This window comes from Lepisosteus oculatus, chromosome 23 (genome assembly GCF_040954835.1).
Source record: "Lepisosteus oculatus isolate fLepOcu1 chromosome 23, fLepOcu1.hap2, whole genome shotgun sequence".
Lineage (NCBI taxonomy): Eukaryota > Metazoa > Chordata > Actinopteri > Semionotiformes > Lepisosteidae > Lepisosteus > Lepisosteus oculatus.
The window spans coordinates 8,622,558-8,642,799 of NC_090718.1; the positions used below are offsets into that span (position 1 = coordinate 8,622,558).

General features: G+C 37.4%; 1 protein-coding gene across 4 annotated transcripts in view; it reads right to left on the bottom strand.

The window, feature by feature from the left end:
- The window catches only part of cadm1a (cell adhesion molecule 1a), a 317,702-nt gene that overhangs the window by 82,627 nt on the left and 214,833 nt on the right, over positions 1–20,242 (bottom strand). For all 4 annotated transcript variants that reach the window (XM_069182597.1, XM_069182600.1, XM_069182599.1 and 1 more), the window contains exons 2-3: positions 11,712–11,732; positions 271–417 (exon numbers count right to left, since the gene is read on the bottom strand). In XM_069182597.1, the coding sequence (XP_069038698.1) occupies positions 271–417; positions 11,712–11,732 (168 nt within the window). The remainder of the gene's footprint in view (positions 1–270; positions 418–11,711; positions 11,733–20,242) is intronic.

Consider the following 20,242-nt stretch of genomic DNA (forward strand, 5'->3'; position numbering starts at 1 on the left):
GCACAGCAGCCCTGTAGCATATGCTCCACTGTTATGATGCAAAAAAAGTACTACCGCATTTTTATTTGAATACAATTTCACGATAATTTGACTGTTTCACTTAACATCCACAAACGGCAATCCACATTACAAATAACAACATAACTTTAAAAAAAACAACAAACCGCCACCCGTGGAATTTATACTTTGAAATACCGGCTCATTTTCAAAGACCTCCTGGAGGAAAAAAAAATGAAGGAAGTAACAGAAGTTGTGAGAAGCAGCACTTACGTCTTACGTCCCTGAAGTAAATGGTTTGTCTGTTGGGGTTGAGAAGCTGAATGACAGAGTCGTCGTTGTTTTTGACTCTGCAGCTGATGGTAGCCACTTCCCCCTCCACTACAGAGACATTATCCGTCACCAGATTCTGACCTTGCACTGAAAAGCAGAGGACGGAAAGAGAGAGGGGGAGAAAGGACAAGACAAGAAAGGTGAGAGATTAATGGACATACTGGATGGATGTCTTTTATATAACAAATTAAATGTTTCCTTCATATTAAAAACGGTCTAATTATCCATTTTTTAAGTCCTCTTTCCCAGAATCACATAACAACGATACATTGAGCAGAAAGGACATTTTTTAAAAGGGATTTCCATAAGCTTGTCATTTGCTGAAGTCTAGTTCCACGCACTATTTGCAACTTTGTGTTTCCAGAACAATGCTACAGTATAAGCTTCCCCAGGAAAAAAAAAATACAGAGGTTTTTATTTGACAACAGTTGCAATTCAGAGAACACTGGTTGGTGATACCATTGCCACTGCTACAACAGTTACCTAGAGTAACAAGAAAAAAAAGCCACAAAAAACAAATCAGAGCTGTTCTGTCTGATAAGCACAGAAGAATACGAAAGCATCACAATAAAACAACATGCTAGAACAATAAAAGGTGAGTTCACCATTTCATCATTCCTGATTGTTAACCTTTAGAGAAATTTCAAATCTCCTGGATATTCATGCCTAATTTTTACCAATTTATTTTTTTCATTTAATTAATGAAACACGAGAATATTAACTATATATATACACACACACGTCACCTCAGAGCTTTTAATCTATAACAGAGAAATCAGCCACAGAAGGTATTAAAATATTTTATTTCAGCAGGGAACCACCATAAGGAAAAAAAAAATGACACTGCAGACCATCCTCAGATGAAAAAGTACCATTGCCTAGATGCAGCTTGAAACCTGCTAAATGTAATTTAGTACACAACCCTGCTACTTTTAAATGAACAACCTTGACATAGAAAAAAAAACATGAGAAAACGGCAAACTAGCCAACAAAAACCGTACATACTGTATAGATCTGAAAAAGTAACCTTGAGCATTATGGAAGGTCATACAGAAGGCTGATATTTATGTGGCAGGCATGGGAGTACTGCAGGAAAATGACTGCGCTGTTTTCGGAAGACATCGTTTTAACATGGAGTTTGCTGGCAAAGGTAATGAATTCTTATTTTTTGCCAACCAACCAAACGCTGAGGAATGGCACAAGAGCCTTGAGATAAACTTTTCAGATAAAGGCAGGAAAAACCTAGAGAATATAACCTAAGAAGGGTTACAAATGAGAGGCAGCCATAAAGCATTGAAAAAAAAATGAGAAAAAAAATGGATGGTATCACACCAGGCAGCAGATTCTGCTAAACTCTTAATCCTGTGGATGTAAAGGTTCTGTACAGTGCGCAGAATTATTGATTTTGTGGGACTACCTTTTTTTTTTTTGTCCCAGCTGGACTGAAACATTACAGATCTGTAGCACAGGGATTTGCGAACCCAGTAATTGCTGCTCATGGCTGTGCTGTATCACAGCACCAAATCACAGAACGAGCTGATGGAAGTTGGCAATCTTGAATCAGCCTAGTGCAACATCACTTCCAGTGAAGGAAAGCCTAACACCTCTGGCTAGATGGGCTGGATTTACAGCTCACATTTACTTTGCGTAATTTCCACAATCTTCTGGGGTCTCACGTTAGCAGTTAATTAAAGTACGAACAGGAAAATCTCTTTTTAATCCACTTAATTTATGGCCAGTGTGGGATTTTTTTTGAAGATGAGAAGGTAAAGAAAATAATCATGCCCATTTCTATATTTAGCTATTATTCTGGGAGAAAAAGGGTACAAGAGAGTTTGAAAATGCTTTTAATTTTAAGAAAAAAAAAAACACCTCACTAACAGGAAAGGAGAAAAAATCCCTGTGCCTAAAAGAAAATGTGTAGATTTGCATGCCTGAGTTGTCTAACATCTTCAGACCTCAATGACATTTAAGGGAGAAAAAAGCAAAAAAGGATCTTTAGGGGGTGATAGATAAGGAAAGACAGCTCAACTAACATGATTTACACTGGACTGCCCAATGCAGAGTATATTTGAACAAAGAACATTTAACCTTTAAGGGAAAATGTTTCTGACTTGTCATACAGAATGTTTGAAAAATTTAATACTTACGGTAAACAGGAAAATTTTTAGTCCTACCGACAAAAAATGTAGTCATATACATTTTACATTTATACAATCATAAAGCATTCCTGCTGCAGTTTTTAAGGTTAATGGTGCCTAGCAGTGCTGAACTTCGTGGTCCTTTCTATGGTTAGATAAGCATGACTCCTGGTTTCACATTACTTTTAGATGTGTATTTGAAAAGCAAAAGCGGAATGAAAAGCTGTCAAAGGCTCAGATCAAAAGCCCACATTACCCAGGGAGTAAGTTAGTGGGTCAGGCTGTGGGTGTTGAGACCAGAAAATAGGCATTGTGGTATGCAAAACAATAATAATTAAACCGTAATAGAATCGTAACTATTGGGTTCACTTGCATCTGCCTGGTAGACAGTGGAGGCACAGTACAAGAAAATAAGAGCCTAAGAATAGTTACAAACAAGAGGGAGCCATTTGGCTTGGCTAGCCTCTTTGGTAGTTGGTAGCTAATTGATCCAAGGATCTAACTCATCCAACTGTTTCTTGAAAGAAACCAGGGTGTCTGCTTCGACAACATGGCTAAGTAGCTTGTTCCAAACACGACAGCCCTTTGGGTGAAGATCTGCCTCCTGTTCTCAGTATTAAATGCACACGGATTTTCCAACTGTGTCCTGAGGTTCGTGTTTCACTCTCGATTCTGGATCTGCCCAATGGACTAACTCTGCCGTTGAGGATTTTGAATGCTTATATTGAAACACCTGCAGTGTTATTTAGCCATCGGGTACAGTATGAGACTCTGACCTATGCCTCTCGAACCAGCTTGGGTCAACAAAAAGCACATTAGACCTCTAGGACGTGATGTGATGTTATGTTTAGATTTTGGTGGAGGAATTCATAATTTATCCTTAAAAAGTAACTTGCAGGAGGAGACTAAAACATTATGTTGGGATAGAGAGGCTTGCACATTGCTCTGTTAATGTTCAAGCTATATTAGATGCTATTAATTTTCAAAGTAAAAGATTAACCACAGGCAGAATTCAAATTCATCAGAATTCAGGTGTGGACTTAAAATCCACTATAGGAATATAGAAACCCACCCTTACAATTTTCACCACCAAGTGGAGTTATTCTTTGGAATACTTATTGACAGTTTTGTGGACTGGTGAAATGTCATTTCTTTAAAATAAAATCATTATCTGATACTGGAAACGCCACAATCATCCATACTACAAAAAACTGCTGTATGAAGTACTCTGCATACTTATTCTTATGAGAATATTTCCCATAGCACAAAAATATATTAAATGTTTTTTTACTTTAAATACTCAAAGGCAGAACCATATGTTTAACTGATTTTGCCCGATCAGTACTGTGAAATGATGAGCTAACATCTCTTCACAAAATGAATTAACACATACTTCTATATAGCAAGTATCTGCAAGTTTGGTTGACAAAGTTTTGAAACCATTTATCTATTTCTTAAATGGTAACAAAAATTACATATAGCATTTAGCATACAAATATACCAATGCAAAAAAACAAACCAAAAATATCTGTACCTAAAAATCACCTGACACAACAATGTTTGAGTTTTGGCATGCACATATCGGACATCTTTCATGACTCACTAAATCAATTCAACGTTGTCAGTGAGATTCAATATCTACAAGTATCTTCTTATCTAATATTGAAACACCCCCCACCAACACTACCACCATCCTCCAACAAATCGTTATAACATTAAAAGGAAGATTTCAGAATAGTTTTGCAGCAAAGTAATTAATCCAATAATCCTGCTCGCTATCTCTTTCATTTTAATGTCAGACTTTACCACGATTGCATTTTTGTTGCTCAAGTCTCTTTAGATTTGGTTCTGAATGAACTGGATAGAACATCAGTGTGTGAACGTTTACAAAATAGAAATTCAGACCTTTCCACTGGAGACATCATGTAACCTCAAGGATGACTTTTCCTGCCATTGTAGCCGTAGCTACAAGTTACTGTAAGATGTAGTAGCTCAACGTTGTGTTTAATTTCTGATGCTCTTTTCAACCGTGTTGTTTGGTTCTTTAGCTTGGTTCCTTGGCCACGACAGACAAACAAGAGTGTTTATCTCCCGAGAGTGTTTATATATATATATCATTTTGGAACTGGTAAGCCTTTATTTAAGATTTCTCCTATAGCCCGTCATACAGGTACAGGTACAAGTACAGGAGATGCAGACATCATAAGTCAAGAATAACAGAGTTAAGTGTGACATACAGTAGGTGACTGAATGACACAGCTCTGGGTCATAACAGCATATCGATGCTTGGCAGGCCAGAGGCTTCAAACCCACCCATTTATGATGGCCCTGATTCATTTGTGTGTTTCTGCCTATATGGGCCAGACTGGAGTAAGTGATCCCTGGACTAAAATGCCCATTTCTCCCCATTGCATAGATCCTTCAAGAAGTTGTGAAAAAAGAAGCCACTGTTAACTTCACATTTCTCCCAGAGTTAAACTTCTCAAGAGCATATTTGTAGTAACAATGCATATCAAGGGCAACCTGAAATTTACTTGTTACTAATTTCTGGGGCATTCAAAAAAAACCTTTTTTCTAACACATTTTACAATAGTAGCACTTTAGTATGCTACAAATGTTAGGCGCTCCACATTTTCCGCCGAAGACTTACACAAATGTTTCATTACATTGCATATTCATTCCTTATGAATTGTGAGTGATGGGAGCACTAAAAGTCTTAATTATTTATCACCCTCTACATCTGCCAGTAGGAAACACATCTTGGTTGGTACAAACATAGGAATCAAAGTGCCAAAACACTCTAAAAAAGATCTTCATTAGTCAACAAAGAAGAGAACAGCTGAAACATTTTAACCAGATGAAGTTTCTCAAGCCATTTTCTTCATCCACAGTTTGCATTCTACGACTGGGTACTTGTATTTATGGATAAAGCATTGCATTTTACATCAGGCTGACAGAGGAACAAAACAAAAAAAGAATGTCAGGCCTTTGAAAAAAGAGGAAAAAAAATCCCTAAGGCTAAGTTGTTTCTAATCTGATACATTATTGAACTGAGGGAAATCTTATTGACATGACTCTGCTGATTAATTACATACCCACTGTTAGACTGCCGTCTCTGGCAATGTCTGGTTTTTCTCAAAGATGTAAACATGAAAGAAAAACTACTTATGTTTTTTTTAAAATGTATTTTTACACTGAGCGTGGTGCTTAAAACACCCAATAGTCATATAGTCTGTCTCACAGATCTAAATAACAGAACTTACATCGTTTCAGAATGGGTTCTATATCTGCCTGAGACGTGGGTGTAATGTAAATGTGATCTGTCTTTATGCGATTATTTTTTTTTTTACTTTCAGATAACTTCTTGCACACTAACATGATTTCTGACAGATGTTGAAATTTGTATGAACACAAGAGAAGCACCTACCCTTTTCAAACAGAAATAGATCCACGTGTTTTTTCCTGTTCCAATCTTTTTCTTTTGTTTATAGTCATAACTAAGGAGATACATACACTCTGCACCAGTCTATTCACATTTTCTTGCATCACTTATGTGTTCATTCCTGTCTATTACATTTTGTAGGGTAGCACTGTGGTCTAGGGGTTCACACCTCAACCCCACAACTCTAGAATCCTTTATCATAAAGAGGGATTACAATTTACTGTATTCCTGGGTGAAGCACCCTTTGACAATCGGAACATGTTTTCACAATTCTGTGTGCTTTTGTGGTGATGGGGTCTACTTTTCCAGAGTTAGACAAAAACTCTCTTACAGAAACTGTGCAACTCTCTTAAGAAGGTTTGGTACGGAGTAACGATTACTGTACCTTCCTCATTACGAATGTTGTTTGACTGAATGTGTCTCATTCAGAAAAATAAAAGAGAGTAAAAAAAAAAGTTGTGCTTGGGAAGGAAAATTACAGCATATGAAGCACCATGGAAGATACAGTACCCAGTGTAGAATAGGACAAAACCAATAACAACTCAACAAATGAAATGCTAGAAAAAAAACTATAAACCTAAAAACTGCTACATGATACCCCGGAGAGTATTTAAGCTTTACTGTATTTAATTAAGAACAATACTGCCTTGTTTTACATGCAGATTATGTGACAGCATTTATAAGCTGACCTCCTACGCCTCTTTGAAAGTATACCAGAACAAATCCCTGAAAAGCTATTGTCTCTTGTCTAGGCTGTTCCCATAAGAAAGAAAAAGCCTCTCAGCAAATTAAAAAAAAAAAACAATGCTAATGAAGGGCAAAACAGATAGAGAACATAATTCAGGCTGAACTTGCACTTTTTTTTTCCTCGCTGCACGTTGTGTAGGCAGCATTCGACTGGGTGCAGGCAGGAGTAACACAGAAAAGCTGAAATCAGCTGAATGCTGTGGAGATCGCCAGTTAATGATTTATGCATCAAAAAGGTTGCAGTAGTGAAGCCCGGCACCAGAGGGCACGCCATCATGCACTCTCACTCTGAAATCTATTTCAGGAGCTCTTCGTTTTTTTTTTCTCCGCTGTGCTGGATAAACAAGCCTAAGCAGAACTTACATAGAGCGCAGCACAAAAAAAACCCATTAGGAGAACAGACGGTCGACTATCTCTGAAGTACTGCAGGTGTTGCGGTTCATGTTTTTTTGTTTTATTTTATACATATAAAGAATAGTGAATAACGCAAATCAATTAAAAAAAAATCCCAGACATAGAAAACAATTTCAAAGCTAATAAGAGATCGCATTGTCAGTTTTCATCAGCGTACAGTGAGATGCCTGCACACTTAGGGGAAAAATGATTCAGCTAATGGACGTGCATTTTAAAAGGCAGCTATTTTCAACTCAGTATGTTCTTCTCTTTTGCCCTCCTGCTTTTTTTTTTCTTCCCAAGTGCAGACTTTTGTAGTACAGCCAAGCCTAAATAAATTACCTCTGTCTCCCATTGTGCTGCTCCAATCCTGGCTTATCGTCTGAAGGAAGAACGTGAATAGGCAGTCTGTAATGATATCATTTCCTAACAAAACCCCTGAATTATGCACTACTGCTTCTCTAGTTCCACTATACTAGTTACTTTGCTCCAAACTGCCAACTATCCAAAGACTAGAATGCTGGAATTGGATACAATATTAAAATGTTCAGTATGAGAACATATTTGTATTAATCTTTTAAAATGTTGCTCATTTGAAGTTCATACTGTATGTATTCTTAACATCTAATGATTATTTAAAAATTCGTACATCAGAATTTATATAAATACTGGCTAATACATTACCTAAACCCATCAAAATAAATCCAAAAATGAAACGATGCAACATTTGTGAAGCATCTCTGAAGGTCCAAATGTCTTCCATGGATATAGTGTAAATTTCCTTCTCTAACGAAAGCATCTGGGAAAAAATATCCTACAGATGACAGATAGATCTGCTTGTGCCCTGATCTTCGATGTGTCCCCCTATAAACAAGTGAGAAACTCTTCTCCCCTTCCAACAAACTGAAATGTACTTTTCTTCAACTGAGTTCAACACAAACTGCTCAGTTAGTAAAGAAGCCATTTATGTGCATCTAATTTTGTTTTTCATAAAAAATGCAGCCTATGCTTTTAGATCATAAGATGCCACAATAAGGAGCATTTTTGTAGTGTATATTATAACAATTTCATTTAACAATATACTTTTTAGGGATGTTCTGCGGCTAATTCCTGCTTAAGGGTCTGGTTATCTCTGGGAAGACATTGATGAAAACAGCAGGTGTGACATTCTTTCAAAACTGAAAATCACTGTATACTGAGAAACACATTCTGAAGGGAATTTGCAACCTCCACATTATTTGTTTCCTGCCTTTTGCCTTTTGCCTTTTGTTGGGACAGAATGCTAAGAGCACCTAAGATAGTATTACCTTAACAAAGAAGTCTCAGAGTTCGCAACTATTGTTTCTGAATGACCAGCTACGGTACAACGCACTACTAAACACCTGAAACAAGCGTGCTCGTGTCACTTCTCCAAATATTACTCACACTCACGATAAAACACACTGAAATGGAAAACTGCAGTGAGCTTAAAACTAAGGACATTTTCCAAATATATTAGGCAGAAAATTCTGGGTACCGCCGAGGATAAGCCAAGCGGAACATAGCACACATATTGAAAAGTTTGGGCTCCATCCAATGCCCCTTGGGAATTTCCTCTTAAGTTCAATTCCAATTAAGGCCCACTAACTTGGTAGTAAATTAACAATCGGATCAAAGGCCTACAGAACCCATTTGCCAAGCTTGGGCTCTTTTGCAACTACAGTAAACATTACAGATTGCCTCAGCATCGTTTTTCATGATTGGCTGCAGATGGAAAAGGCTATAGCTATTAATCCCTGGTGTCAGAATGCAATAGCTGGGTACGGGCTGCTTCCGAACACATTTCCCCTAATTCCTCGTCCTGTCTGCAAGTGAACTACGTACATATTTCAGCTAACATTTCCTTTGCAGCCCTGACAGCATAAGCTGGTTATTGAATCTTGTAGAAAGTGGAAGTGTGTGATCTCAAAAGCAGACCAAAGCCATAGGAGTGAAAATCAGAAAATCGTCGTCGGAATGTACAGTAAGTGCAACAAAGAAAAACACTAATCCAATTACACAAGCAGAGGAGGTGAGATGTTAAGTTTAAGTCTTGCATTTGTATTGTGATCAGAAAGCTTTTTTTTTCCTCAAGAAGGGCACCTTTAAAGTTGGCAATTCCATAAATCCTTTCACTTTGAACTTTTTTCCCTTCTTCTTACATGAAAGAAGCATGAAAGTTGAAAAGGATACAGGGACTACAAGTTTCTTAATGCCAAACCCAGCCACTGTGGCCAGAAGCAAGCCCTCTCTATCATAATTAACAGGGGATTTGCAAAATTTGGAGGCCAAGCCTGAGGGAAAGTAAAAAAAAAAGTGCTAAAGTATGGATATAGGAGTCACAGATTTTCATTTCCATTTGATCAAAAGAGATCTTACGTGTGTCTTAATTCTGATAATATTCAATTCTCTGAGTAAGCTGCCATGTTTTTAAGTGATGTACGCTGTGTTTAGATGAAAGTGGGGTATAATCCAATGGACACAAAGAGAAAAAACAGATTTAAACTAAATACTGCAGCCTTTTTTAAAGGAATATCTGGGCATGACGGTGCTTCCCACATTACAGGTTTGAAAAACCATTTCTTGAGGATGAGTTGTGCACTGACATAATATAAATATTTTTGTGTTAAAGGTTTTTTATATCCGGGACCTTGATTTCTATTTTCAGACTGTTTCATGCCATGTTGAATGTTTCCCCCTCCGTAAGAGTGGGGAAGCTATTTTTCAACAATGTCCAAAACCAAGTCAAATGCCAGGTCATACAGTAGGTGTTTCAAGCTGGGTTATTTCCTCTTTATGATAACGACATAGTGTTACACCTCTGTACTTATACTGCTATACAGGTGTTTACTGTAACCAAACACAAAAGAATACGGAAAGGTCTTGTGTTCGAAGTCCAAAGAAGTCAATATGTTTTACTGAATACATTAAATTAAAAAATAATAAAATATTGAATAATGTATTTAAGTGAACCAAACTTCATTTTTTATTAATAACTTTAATAATAAAGTTTGTAATATATGAACTTTCTTTATATAGCACCTTTCATACATTCAAATGTATGGAAACAAGTGCAAAATGCTTTACAGAGTGAGCATAGACTAACATAAAAGATAATAATAATAATAATAATAATAATAATAATAATAATAATAATAATAATAGCAATAGGAAATCCCCAAAAACAAAGAGGCATAGGAGGGAATCAAAGTAAAAACGGTAACGATGTAAAATGTGATTGAAAAGAAAAAAAATGTCAACATAAAATATCAACATAAAAGGGAAAACCTAAAATTCATCATTAAAAAACAACAAGCAATAAGACAAATATTATCTAAAATCTCTTATCTATTACATGGTATATGTAGTCATGAATCGTCCAGGAAGATGCTTAAGTATTAAAAACCACAGAAAGACAAGTACTGGAAATTAATGTACGTACAGTATAGAACTCACATCGCAGCCAGGACAGGATTAAAAGTAAGTTCACCTTACGAGAGACTTATGTCTCGAGTTCACAAGCTGCCATCTGTTCTTCGTTTTTCTTGGCAATTTAACCTGCCTGTGATAAATGTTCTATTGCTAAAATGCACTGATGACTAAACAAACATTCTATATTGGAAAAAAAAATCAAATTAATTGAATTTATGCAGTGGTTTCTCGCCCATTACAGACTAAAACCTCTGCTAAGCCTGCAGGCTGTCATGGCTGAATCTGCTGGTGGCACTGTGTTTTATTTCTTACAACAAGGATTTTGTAATTATAAGAAATGTATAATTACAGAGCTTTGACAGTGCTTCACATTGTTGTGCCTCCATTTACTTAGCAAGCATTCTCAAATATACCGAACTTGAATAATAATAAAAACAACACAAGAACCCAATTAATAATCCTCAGTGTCAGTGTTTTGTTACCTATAAGGGCAATTATAGTAGATGTGCTCCTCAAATATAACCATTAGAGTTTTTTAATCAACAAAAAAATGCCTCGCCTAATGATTCTGCTCTAAAGCAGATGCGTTAAATAAAGGTTTAACCCTTCCCTGCCGCCTTTGCATTAATCCAGCCAATAAATCCCATCTGACTATACATTCCTTTTTCTTATCATTTAAAAAAAAAGAGGTAAAAGGCCAAACACACTGCAGGCTGATGATTTCAAAGGCAAGTCCAGGCACTTTCTAAAAAGCTACTGAAACAGTGAACAGTAACCCTAAAATGCCAAGATAAACAAAAAAAATGTATAAAAAGACACAAAGATCCAAATAATGGCCTGTGTCTGCAAATTGATTGCCTGGTCAACTATGATATTAATTTGTCTGCTCACAAAATTAGAATTTAACATTGCCTGTTGTCGGCAGGGGAAAGAGAGGCAGTGTTACTGAGGCATATGATCCTTACCCCTCTCATTTTCAAGCACCATTTCCCCTTTCCAACATGTGCTTTTGTCGAAAACAACAACCTCTGTCACCCAAACTGAATTCAAAACAAAATGATTGGCCAGGCTCTCTCAAGGCTCAGGAGTTAGATAGTTAACCACCAGCTAGACTTAAACCAATGGTTTCCACAGGTGTGTGGAACAAACACAAAGCATGAGCACACACGAAGACACAGGACAATACAAGTTGTTTTCTTTTTCTCTACCTGGGATGTTCTGCGCAGCTCCTACGTCAACGATGAGACAGCAGAGAAGGAAAAAAAAAAAAGAAGAAAGGCAAGATGTAAACAAGAGTTTTTATTGTAATACAATACAATGTAATATAATAATTAATTTTGGAATCACAGGAATCAAAAAGAGACTGCAATCACACAATGTTTTACCTTTGGATGGATGGGATATGTCTTCCAACCCACCATGCTGTCCCACATATTTTTTTATATTTAAATATGTTTATATTTATTTCTGTCTTAAAAACACAGTGGTCACGAGCTATTGATAATGTGTTTCTTTTTAATTCCCTTTCCTTCCCTGTACAAACCACTGCCGGATTATCCCTGCTAGTTAGGTCAGGTAAACTACAGTATATCAAGCAGGCGTGACTGTGCCTTCATCCATCAATCAGATCTGCACTAAAAAGTTAGGAGAATTTATCCTTCGTTTAGGAACTGATTAAATATGCACATTTATTTGCAAATCGTGCATATGCGCTATGTTGTACCAGCTTTTCATGATCAGTGCTTGAGATGGAACATGTCAGTAAAACTGTACACTACAAATAAGTGAATTTACACTACGGTAGGTGTGCTCAGCAGAAAGGGAAAGATCAAAGAACACAGAAAAGTCAAAGACCATTTAAAACACAATATGTGTTAATGAGCGACCACACAAAACTACCAGTAACATAACTGCATGTTTCAAACACCGAACTCAATAAAACAAATAAAGCATGACTTTCAGGGGTATTTGTAATCATTCACCTGTCACCATACTTATTTTGCAGGTGAGCAGTATTTTCCCCAACACACTACTGTGGAGACGGAAGACTGTCATAATCCATGTTGTGAGGTCAGGATTGTGAAAAGAAGAACTATTGTGCCTTCAGGATATGCCAAATTGCAATTACAGTATGCTGACACTGATTATAACATATTCCTAGACTTGTATTTTTACCTGCTGTAGAACCAGGCAAGCAGTGACATTAAGAGTGAACAACCTCAATCTTCAAAGAAATGATCTGACTTTTCTGCAGTGATTCTGCTGTACTTTAAAGATAAATAGCATTTTTAAACATAAGCATTTTATTTTCATTTTCCTGCATAGGATGATTAATTTGAATAATGCACTGCAATGTTTTCAAAGTAAAAATATAACAATATAACAAAAAACTCCAGTGATAAAGGGATAATGAATCTTTTTTAACTTCTAAGAGCTTCCTTCTTCTTGAGAAACTTATAAAGCAAACCATTATAAATATAAGTAATAGGTTTATTCCATGCTGAAAAAAGAAGAAAGAAAACACAACATTTCGGCCGTGGGGCCTTCTTCAGGTAAGCATTATAAATATATGTGTCTTGAGATTATAATTTAGGACATGTTCAGAAAAAATGATGTTTATGATGTTTTTGAACAGTTTTGTTTAGCTAATCAAACCATTTGATGTTTGGTCAGTTCATGTTGAAAAGGTATTGCAATGTTTCTTGCAAAGTTAAACCAAACGTTCTCATGAAAAATAAAATGTTCTGTTCACTTGCAAAGGTAGTTTTCAATTTGTTTTGGCAATGTGGATTTAGGAATATTTAAATGATGGGCAAGATATACAGTATTAGTTAATTAAGATTAATGAACCACAGTAATTAACAATCAAATACAGTAAACATGAAAGTTACCCAAGACCATACATGTATATTTTTTTCTGTGATGATGAGACAGCCTCACTCATTTAAAGCAACTCTGTGAAGCAAAAACAGAATGTAGACTTAAGTTACATGATTAAACTACAAATTCTGCAAGAGGTACTGCTTAGATGAGTGATTATAATTACAAGTAATGTAAAATGTCACAAGTCTTAATTCAAATCCATTCTCTATTGGAGTTGTCAGATGGTTGACAAAAAGTAATTGTCAAAATTAGCAAGCACAGTTATATAATGCAATATACTGGTAATGCAATATCAAATTCAAAATCATAAGGCTCCAAACATGAACCTTAAAATTTTGTATTGCTACACCCATTGAACTGTCTTCAACTTCAGACCTCATCTGAACACAGCTATGGCATGTTTGTCACAGAGAGCATGCCTGTGTTTAAGTAACATTTAACATAAAAATATAACCCTGGGTTGACTGTCTGGTAGATAGTAGAATCTTTCCTTTGAAAGATTTGCATCCAATTGGAGGGGAATTATTTAAAATAAAACTTTTGCACTAAAAACATTTGAGTATACTGGCCTTTAAGCCATCCAGAATCACATCTGTGGCAAGATGTTCTTCTTTAATTACTTTTCTCGACTTGCACGCCCTCTGATGCAGAAAGATAAATGAACTAATAAATGCACCTCCTTCCACTGCTGCTGCTAATAATAATCATCCCCACAACATGTACAAGAACAACAATAATAACCTGTGAGTTATTATTAGTCTTAAAAAAGTCCGGTGGCCAGCTAGGTTCTGGTATGGACAGTATGCAGTTCTGAGTATACATTTCTCATCAATGCTGTGTGCCTGGAATACCAACAGGGAAACTGAGAAAAGATCCTTGATGTTTCTTTTTAAGAATTCACGTCAGGGCACAGGCTGAGCCGCTAACTAGTTCTGAGTGCCTGCTGGCCCCCAGGCCAGCCTGGGAATCACAAGCTCCGAACACATGCCAAGGGAAAGGTCCACCCGTGTTAAGTAAATGCAGGGCTGAGAAGAATAATTCTGTGTTGCGAAATCCCCGGTGTCTCATTGAAGCCATCTCCACCTTGCAAGAACTGTTTGTGTTGATGCCTGCACTTTACACCCAAGGTTAAGCTACCGGTTTTGACCACAGAAATGCATTATGCATGAGTTATTTCAAGAAGAAGGTGCCTCCTGCCCCAATGAGAGAAGCACATTAACTGCGGGTCAGCATGCATGTGCTCTATTAACAAACTTCTGTGCCACTGTACCACATTCACACCTCAAAGACTCACTGTGTATGTGACATCCAAAGGGCGCAGAAGAACAGTTAATTCATAGCGGGGGTTAATTAGAGTAAAACACCAAAGGCATTAGAAGAAAACTCTTTAGCCCTGAAAGACGTCTGTAGGTTGGTTTGTCTTGTCAAACCTTTCAATTTCAGAAACTGAGACGCACAGGTGGAAGGACATACTCAATTTTATTCAGGGTAGGTCATCCAACAGTATCTGCCCTGCCTGTTTTGAACTGAGTGAACTTCCGGTTTTGCGCTCACGAAAGCAGGTGTTGTGCAGGAGCAGTGGATGGGCTGGTCAATTTTGAGGTGCTTGCACCAACTGAGCTGGTGAACAGCCTCCTGTAACGAAAGTGTTCTTTTAGGACCCTATGCAGACGACACGATCCGGGGTAGAGTGAGGAAAACACGGGGAAAAAGCATGCGGGAGTCGGGAATGAAAACAGGGGCCTGGTGTTTGGGGAAGGTGTGGCCAAGGCAAACAAACCAGAAATAAGTCCAAGGGGGAATCCAAGAGAAGGCGAAAATCCAAAACCGGGTGGTCCATCCAAGACTAACAGAATAAAAACGGGAACCGGGTTGGAACCGGCAGGAACAGGAACTTAAAAGCTTGACGGGACCAGGCGCTGGTACGGAAACCAATGCAGAGCCCGGAACAGAGTAGGCGTCTGGCCTTTAAGGGGAACTTGAAAGGGCTGGAGCGTCCTTAAGAGGATGGGTTTACGAAGTGCAATGTTAAGCAACAGTTCTGTACCAGCAGAGTGATGCTTCCTATTTTATTACTGAAGCTTCAACAAGTGATCTCCAGTCTCCCTAGAATACATCCCAGCTGGCAGCCCTGAAGCAGGCTGAGTTTGCTTTATTAAGGTTTGCGACACTGCACTCGTGCATAATATTCTACCCAAAGAAAGCATGCGTTGCTCATTTCAAAAATGGGAACTTTTTATTTAACCACATTTTTTTTCTCTCTCTTTATAGACAGGGTTCAAAAGTATTAATGTTTTGATTAAATCTGAAAGGAGCTGCCTACAGGCAATTAAATATGACATGATATGTGTGCCACATTAAAAAAGAATTAGGGAGTGGGGAAAAAAAGAACATTTATTTTAACTCTTTCCCACAGCGTTTTCCAGTGTGCCAATACATAAGACATACATTTAAGAAGATGTATTTTTGGATGAGAGCTTTTGATCACTGGCTGCCAATTTTGAACTTTTTTTTTTTGCATTATGCTGCGCGATTAAAATACATTCATCATAAAGTTCGTAAACAGCTCTAACATTGCGAGCAAGCACTCGAGCATGAATCCAGGATAAATGCATTAGGGCAATGTATTTTATCTCAGCATGGCAGCGTCGCTGTCTCCCAGGAAGGAGCAATCCATAACAAGGGAGGTTTAAGGAGCTATTTCACAACGCAGACAGGTTGGAGAATAGAAAGGGTTACACATTCCTGTTGTATGCACTAGAATGCACAGGGACAATAAGATCATTTACAAAAGTTGCAGAACATTCAGTCCTGCCGACACTATTTATAGAATATCTGCGCCCGTCCATATGCTACTGTACTTGAGCCACATTAGCCAAGGATTTATGGGCTGTCAGCACTGCTGTGATTAGATGTCGTTGCTGTCATTCTATTAAGCTGATATTGATGGCCAAAATTCTGTGAAGATGCATTATGTGCCTTTTGAAGGAGCAAGGCCACCCGATGCTGGTAATCGATTCTACTGTAATCTGTCAGCAGCCGAGGTGAAGGAAGGAGGGACAGAACGGACCCAGGTAAAAAAAAACAACCTCTCGTTCCTGGGAAGGTGGCAACACATTCCCCCCACCTTCTCTTTAACAAGGGAGATTTAGCTTCTTCCCTGAATCCATAGGCATGGCAAGATAACTTGACATTTCAGCTCTCGGGAAGAGAAAACCACACTTGTGATTGGGGTCACTGAGGATAGAGTTTAATGGAAAGGAAAATTAAAAAAAAAGAATTAAAAATTACAATAATGTCCCCTTAAAGAAAAAAAATCAGCCGAATTTTTAAAGTCCATAATACTAAGTGAACCACGGATTCAATTGTAGATACACCGATTTATTTAAATCTGTAACTCTGAACACTTAATGTCTTTTATCAGTATAACAATGGTGCACTACCTCACTGTCCTGGCAGAAGAATAAGTCTTTGGAAATAAATCTGCATATCTAAGGTAACTTGTGCAGAAATTAATTCAATAGGTGAATTGGACACTTGAGAGGAAGAAGCCTCTTGCATAGTTTTCAAATTTGGTTCCTTTAAAGCTTGCGGTCATGCCTCTTTGAAGTAGCAAGTCATATTTCTTATGCGGACAACCTGCTCCACATATTCAAGGCAAAAAGCAAAAATAAAAAGCAGACAGTTAATATGAAAGAAACATGGAGAAGTCAAGACTGCATACTGTTAGTATTCAAACCTGTGTAAAACCTCAATTTAGGTGCACAATTAGTTGAGTGGCCTCTACAGACAAGAACAATGGTTATTGAATGATTTTTGAATAAAATAATCTGTCTCTATGAAGTCCCTTGGTCCGGCAGGGAATTTCAAGTGAAGAACAAATCATGAAGGCTTTGGAGCTTTCAAAACAAGTCAGCGATAAAGTATATGAAAAGCACAGATCGAGAGAGCAAAGAGGAGAAGCTTCTGAATATGTCTGTGAGCACAGACTTAAACATCTAGAAATGGAAGGTGTATCGCATCAAAGAGACACTGGCATGATCAAGCTGGCCCTCCAAACTGAGCAGACAGGCAAAGAGAGATCTGGTGTGGGATAGCGATGAAAATTCGCAAGAGCCACAGAGTTCAATGGCTGAGGTGGAAGATTCAGTCAACTGTATCCAGAACAGTCTTTATGGCAGGGTGGCAAGAAGGAGCATAGGTTTTTTCAAATCCTGCACAGAGTTTACAACAATATACCTGAGTGGTACTGAATAAACACGGCAAAGGGTCATACTGTTGGATGAGATGATATAGAGAACTTTTCAGTCTAAATGCCAAGAGTTACAGGGTGTTTAGTGCAGACCCAACTGAGCACATCTTGCAGTCAAAGACATCGCTGCAGTCAAGCATGGTGGCGGCAGCATCTCGATATGAGGATGCCCCCCCTTCCCAGCCTTCCCAGAACATGGGTTCAGCACAGAAGTGCCAAACCCTAGACGAAAGCCTACATATCAGTCTAGTTAAAACTTAAAACGGGGGGCAAAAGGTAAACTTTCAGCAGGTCAACGATCCAAAGCACAACGCTCAACTGGAGTGACTCAAAAATAAGAAAATAAATGCCCTTGCGTGGCCCATCAAAGTCCTGTCTAGAATCATGTTGTGAAACTTTGAAACTGCAATTCACAAGCTATCCCCAAAAAGCAGGCAACAAATGCACCAAGCTGGTGTGCAAAGTTACAGCTGTAATTGCAGACGAAGGTGCTCCCTCCGAATATTCAATATTTTAGTTGAACACCTAATCTAGCAACAGATTTCCCTTTTTCCTCTTTAGGTCTGCATTGCCTGTAATCTTATCCACAGAAGTCTTCAGTTTGGGTATTCCAATTATCAATAAATTTCAAATTATATATGTGTATGCGTTTATTTTGTATTTACATCCCACCAACTGAGACACCATTTTTAGCTGGAAACTGGATATTAAAGCTGAATAAAAAGGTTATATTAAAATGCCATACATAGAAAACACAAATAGAAAACAATGTTTAAATCTAGGTTACAGAAAGAACACAGGTTAAGATATGTTTGAAAGCAACTGAAATTCTTTCTAAGTAGAATGACAAAATTTGGGGAAAAAATGTAAAAGGCAGCAATTAAAGTTAAAGTGGCTATTTCAGTCCAAATTATAGATGGCTTATTACAATATTTTATAAAAGATCACCCTTCTTGTTGATGTGGGTAATGTAAGAAATGTTTGCAAATGCATGTGCTTACCAACACATGTTTTTTAAGAATAAGTTAGGTATTGTCTTAGAAGCACTTTGGTCATGTAAACTAGAAGCACACTTAAACACCTTCTTCATATTTTAAGTTGATGATAACCCAAAACAAGCACACTAAGCAGTCAGTAGGAAAAACCAAGTTCTGATTTCTAGGAAAATATCTACTTCATTTACAGATAAAACACAACTTCACTATTCTTATTATTCACATTGCTCTGCTTTATTTTGTGTCCAAGGCACTTGACAACAGCTTTATTCCTTCACACATTCAGAGGCTCTGCAGGCATGGGGACAGAATATCACAGCTAGTTTGAAATATTACATTTATGATTGATTTTCGGAAGGAAATGACACAGACAGCAGTTGGTACCTAGAAATGCTATGAAGAACCTTCTCTAGTTAATGTATATAATTTCCCCTGGCATGAGTAATCCAAAAATTCCAATCCTACATTTATAACATCTTCAGCTCCTGAAATAAAATAATAGGCAGATAACAAATGTTTAAACATCTGTCATCTCTTCCTTATTAGTTAATTTATAAAGCTGTGGCAAAAAAACTAAAGTGTTTGGTACCAGTCTACACTTTTTTTTCAAAAGTGTTATCATTTTTTAGAGTTTAGCAATAGACTGGTAAGTATTAATAATTCATTAAGTGATTTATAGTACAAATTGCCAGAGCCTAATATCCATGGTCCCTTTCTCTCCTTATTTATGTATAAGGCTTCAATTTAGAATTATGGTACAGTTTTCTCCCCTAAGAGGAAGTTGTGCAATTTCCTTACATTTCCAGTAAATGACTAGCTAAGTGTTATACACCAAGATCACCTCTAAATATTTGTTCCATATTAGAAATGAGCATAAACAACAACTTCAACATTACTTGAGTTAAAGGAGACCAGGGAATTTGAAAGGCCAGATCGTTCGTTGAAAAATCCAAATAAAGTTAAACAGATGAGCATCATGTCATTGTTACAAAGCTAGGAATTCTGAAAAAAACAAAAGGGGGAGACTTCTCAAGTCAAGAAAGGGAAAGATCTGCTAACAATGGTGACCCTATTTCACGACGCCTTTTAAACAAATCTCCCTTCGGGATTCCAGAAATCTATAATCTTTCATTTCCTTGTCTCACACCGAATTGTGTTTCATCAGATGCTGTTGCAGAAATTGGTAAATCTGTCAGTCTAGTGATACACTTTTAAAATGAAAAGAACTGTCCTCGCACAGTGCACTTAAGAGTGGAAATGTCCCTTTTCTTTAGAGGGTGGCAGATGGATAAAACATTTGAGATAGCAGATTTCACTTACCCCCTTAAAAGAAAAGGGATAAAACTAAATCACAATCTAGGGAAAACATTATTAAGGAAATGGTAGCAAATAAACAGAGAAAGAAAACATAAGATTATAACAGGCAATACTGTTTTAGAACATCAAGCTCTTACTGTATACAGTATAAGCTGTTCTTTGAACATGCTGGACTGGGATCATGAATGGTTAAAAATCAGGGGATAATTTACATTAAATCCCAACAGTGCAGATCAGAATCTCTAGATCTTTGGTTATCACTGGTCCAATTTCAGTCAAGAATGACAGAAAG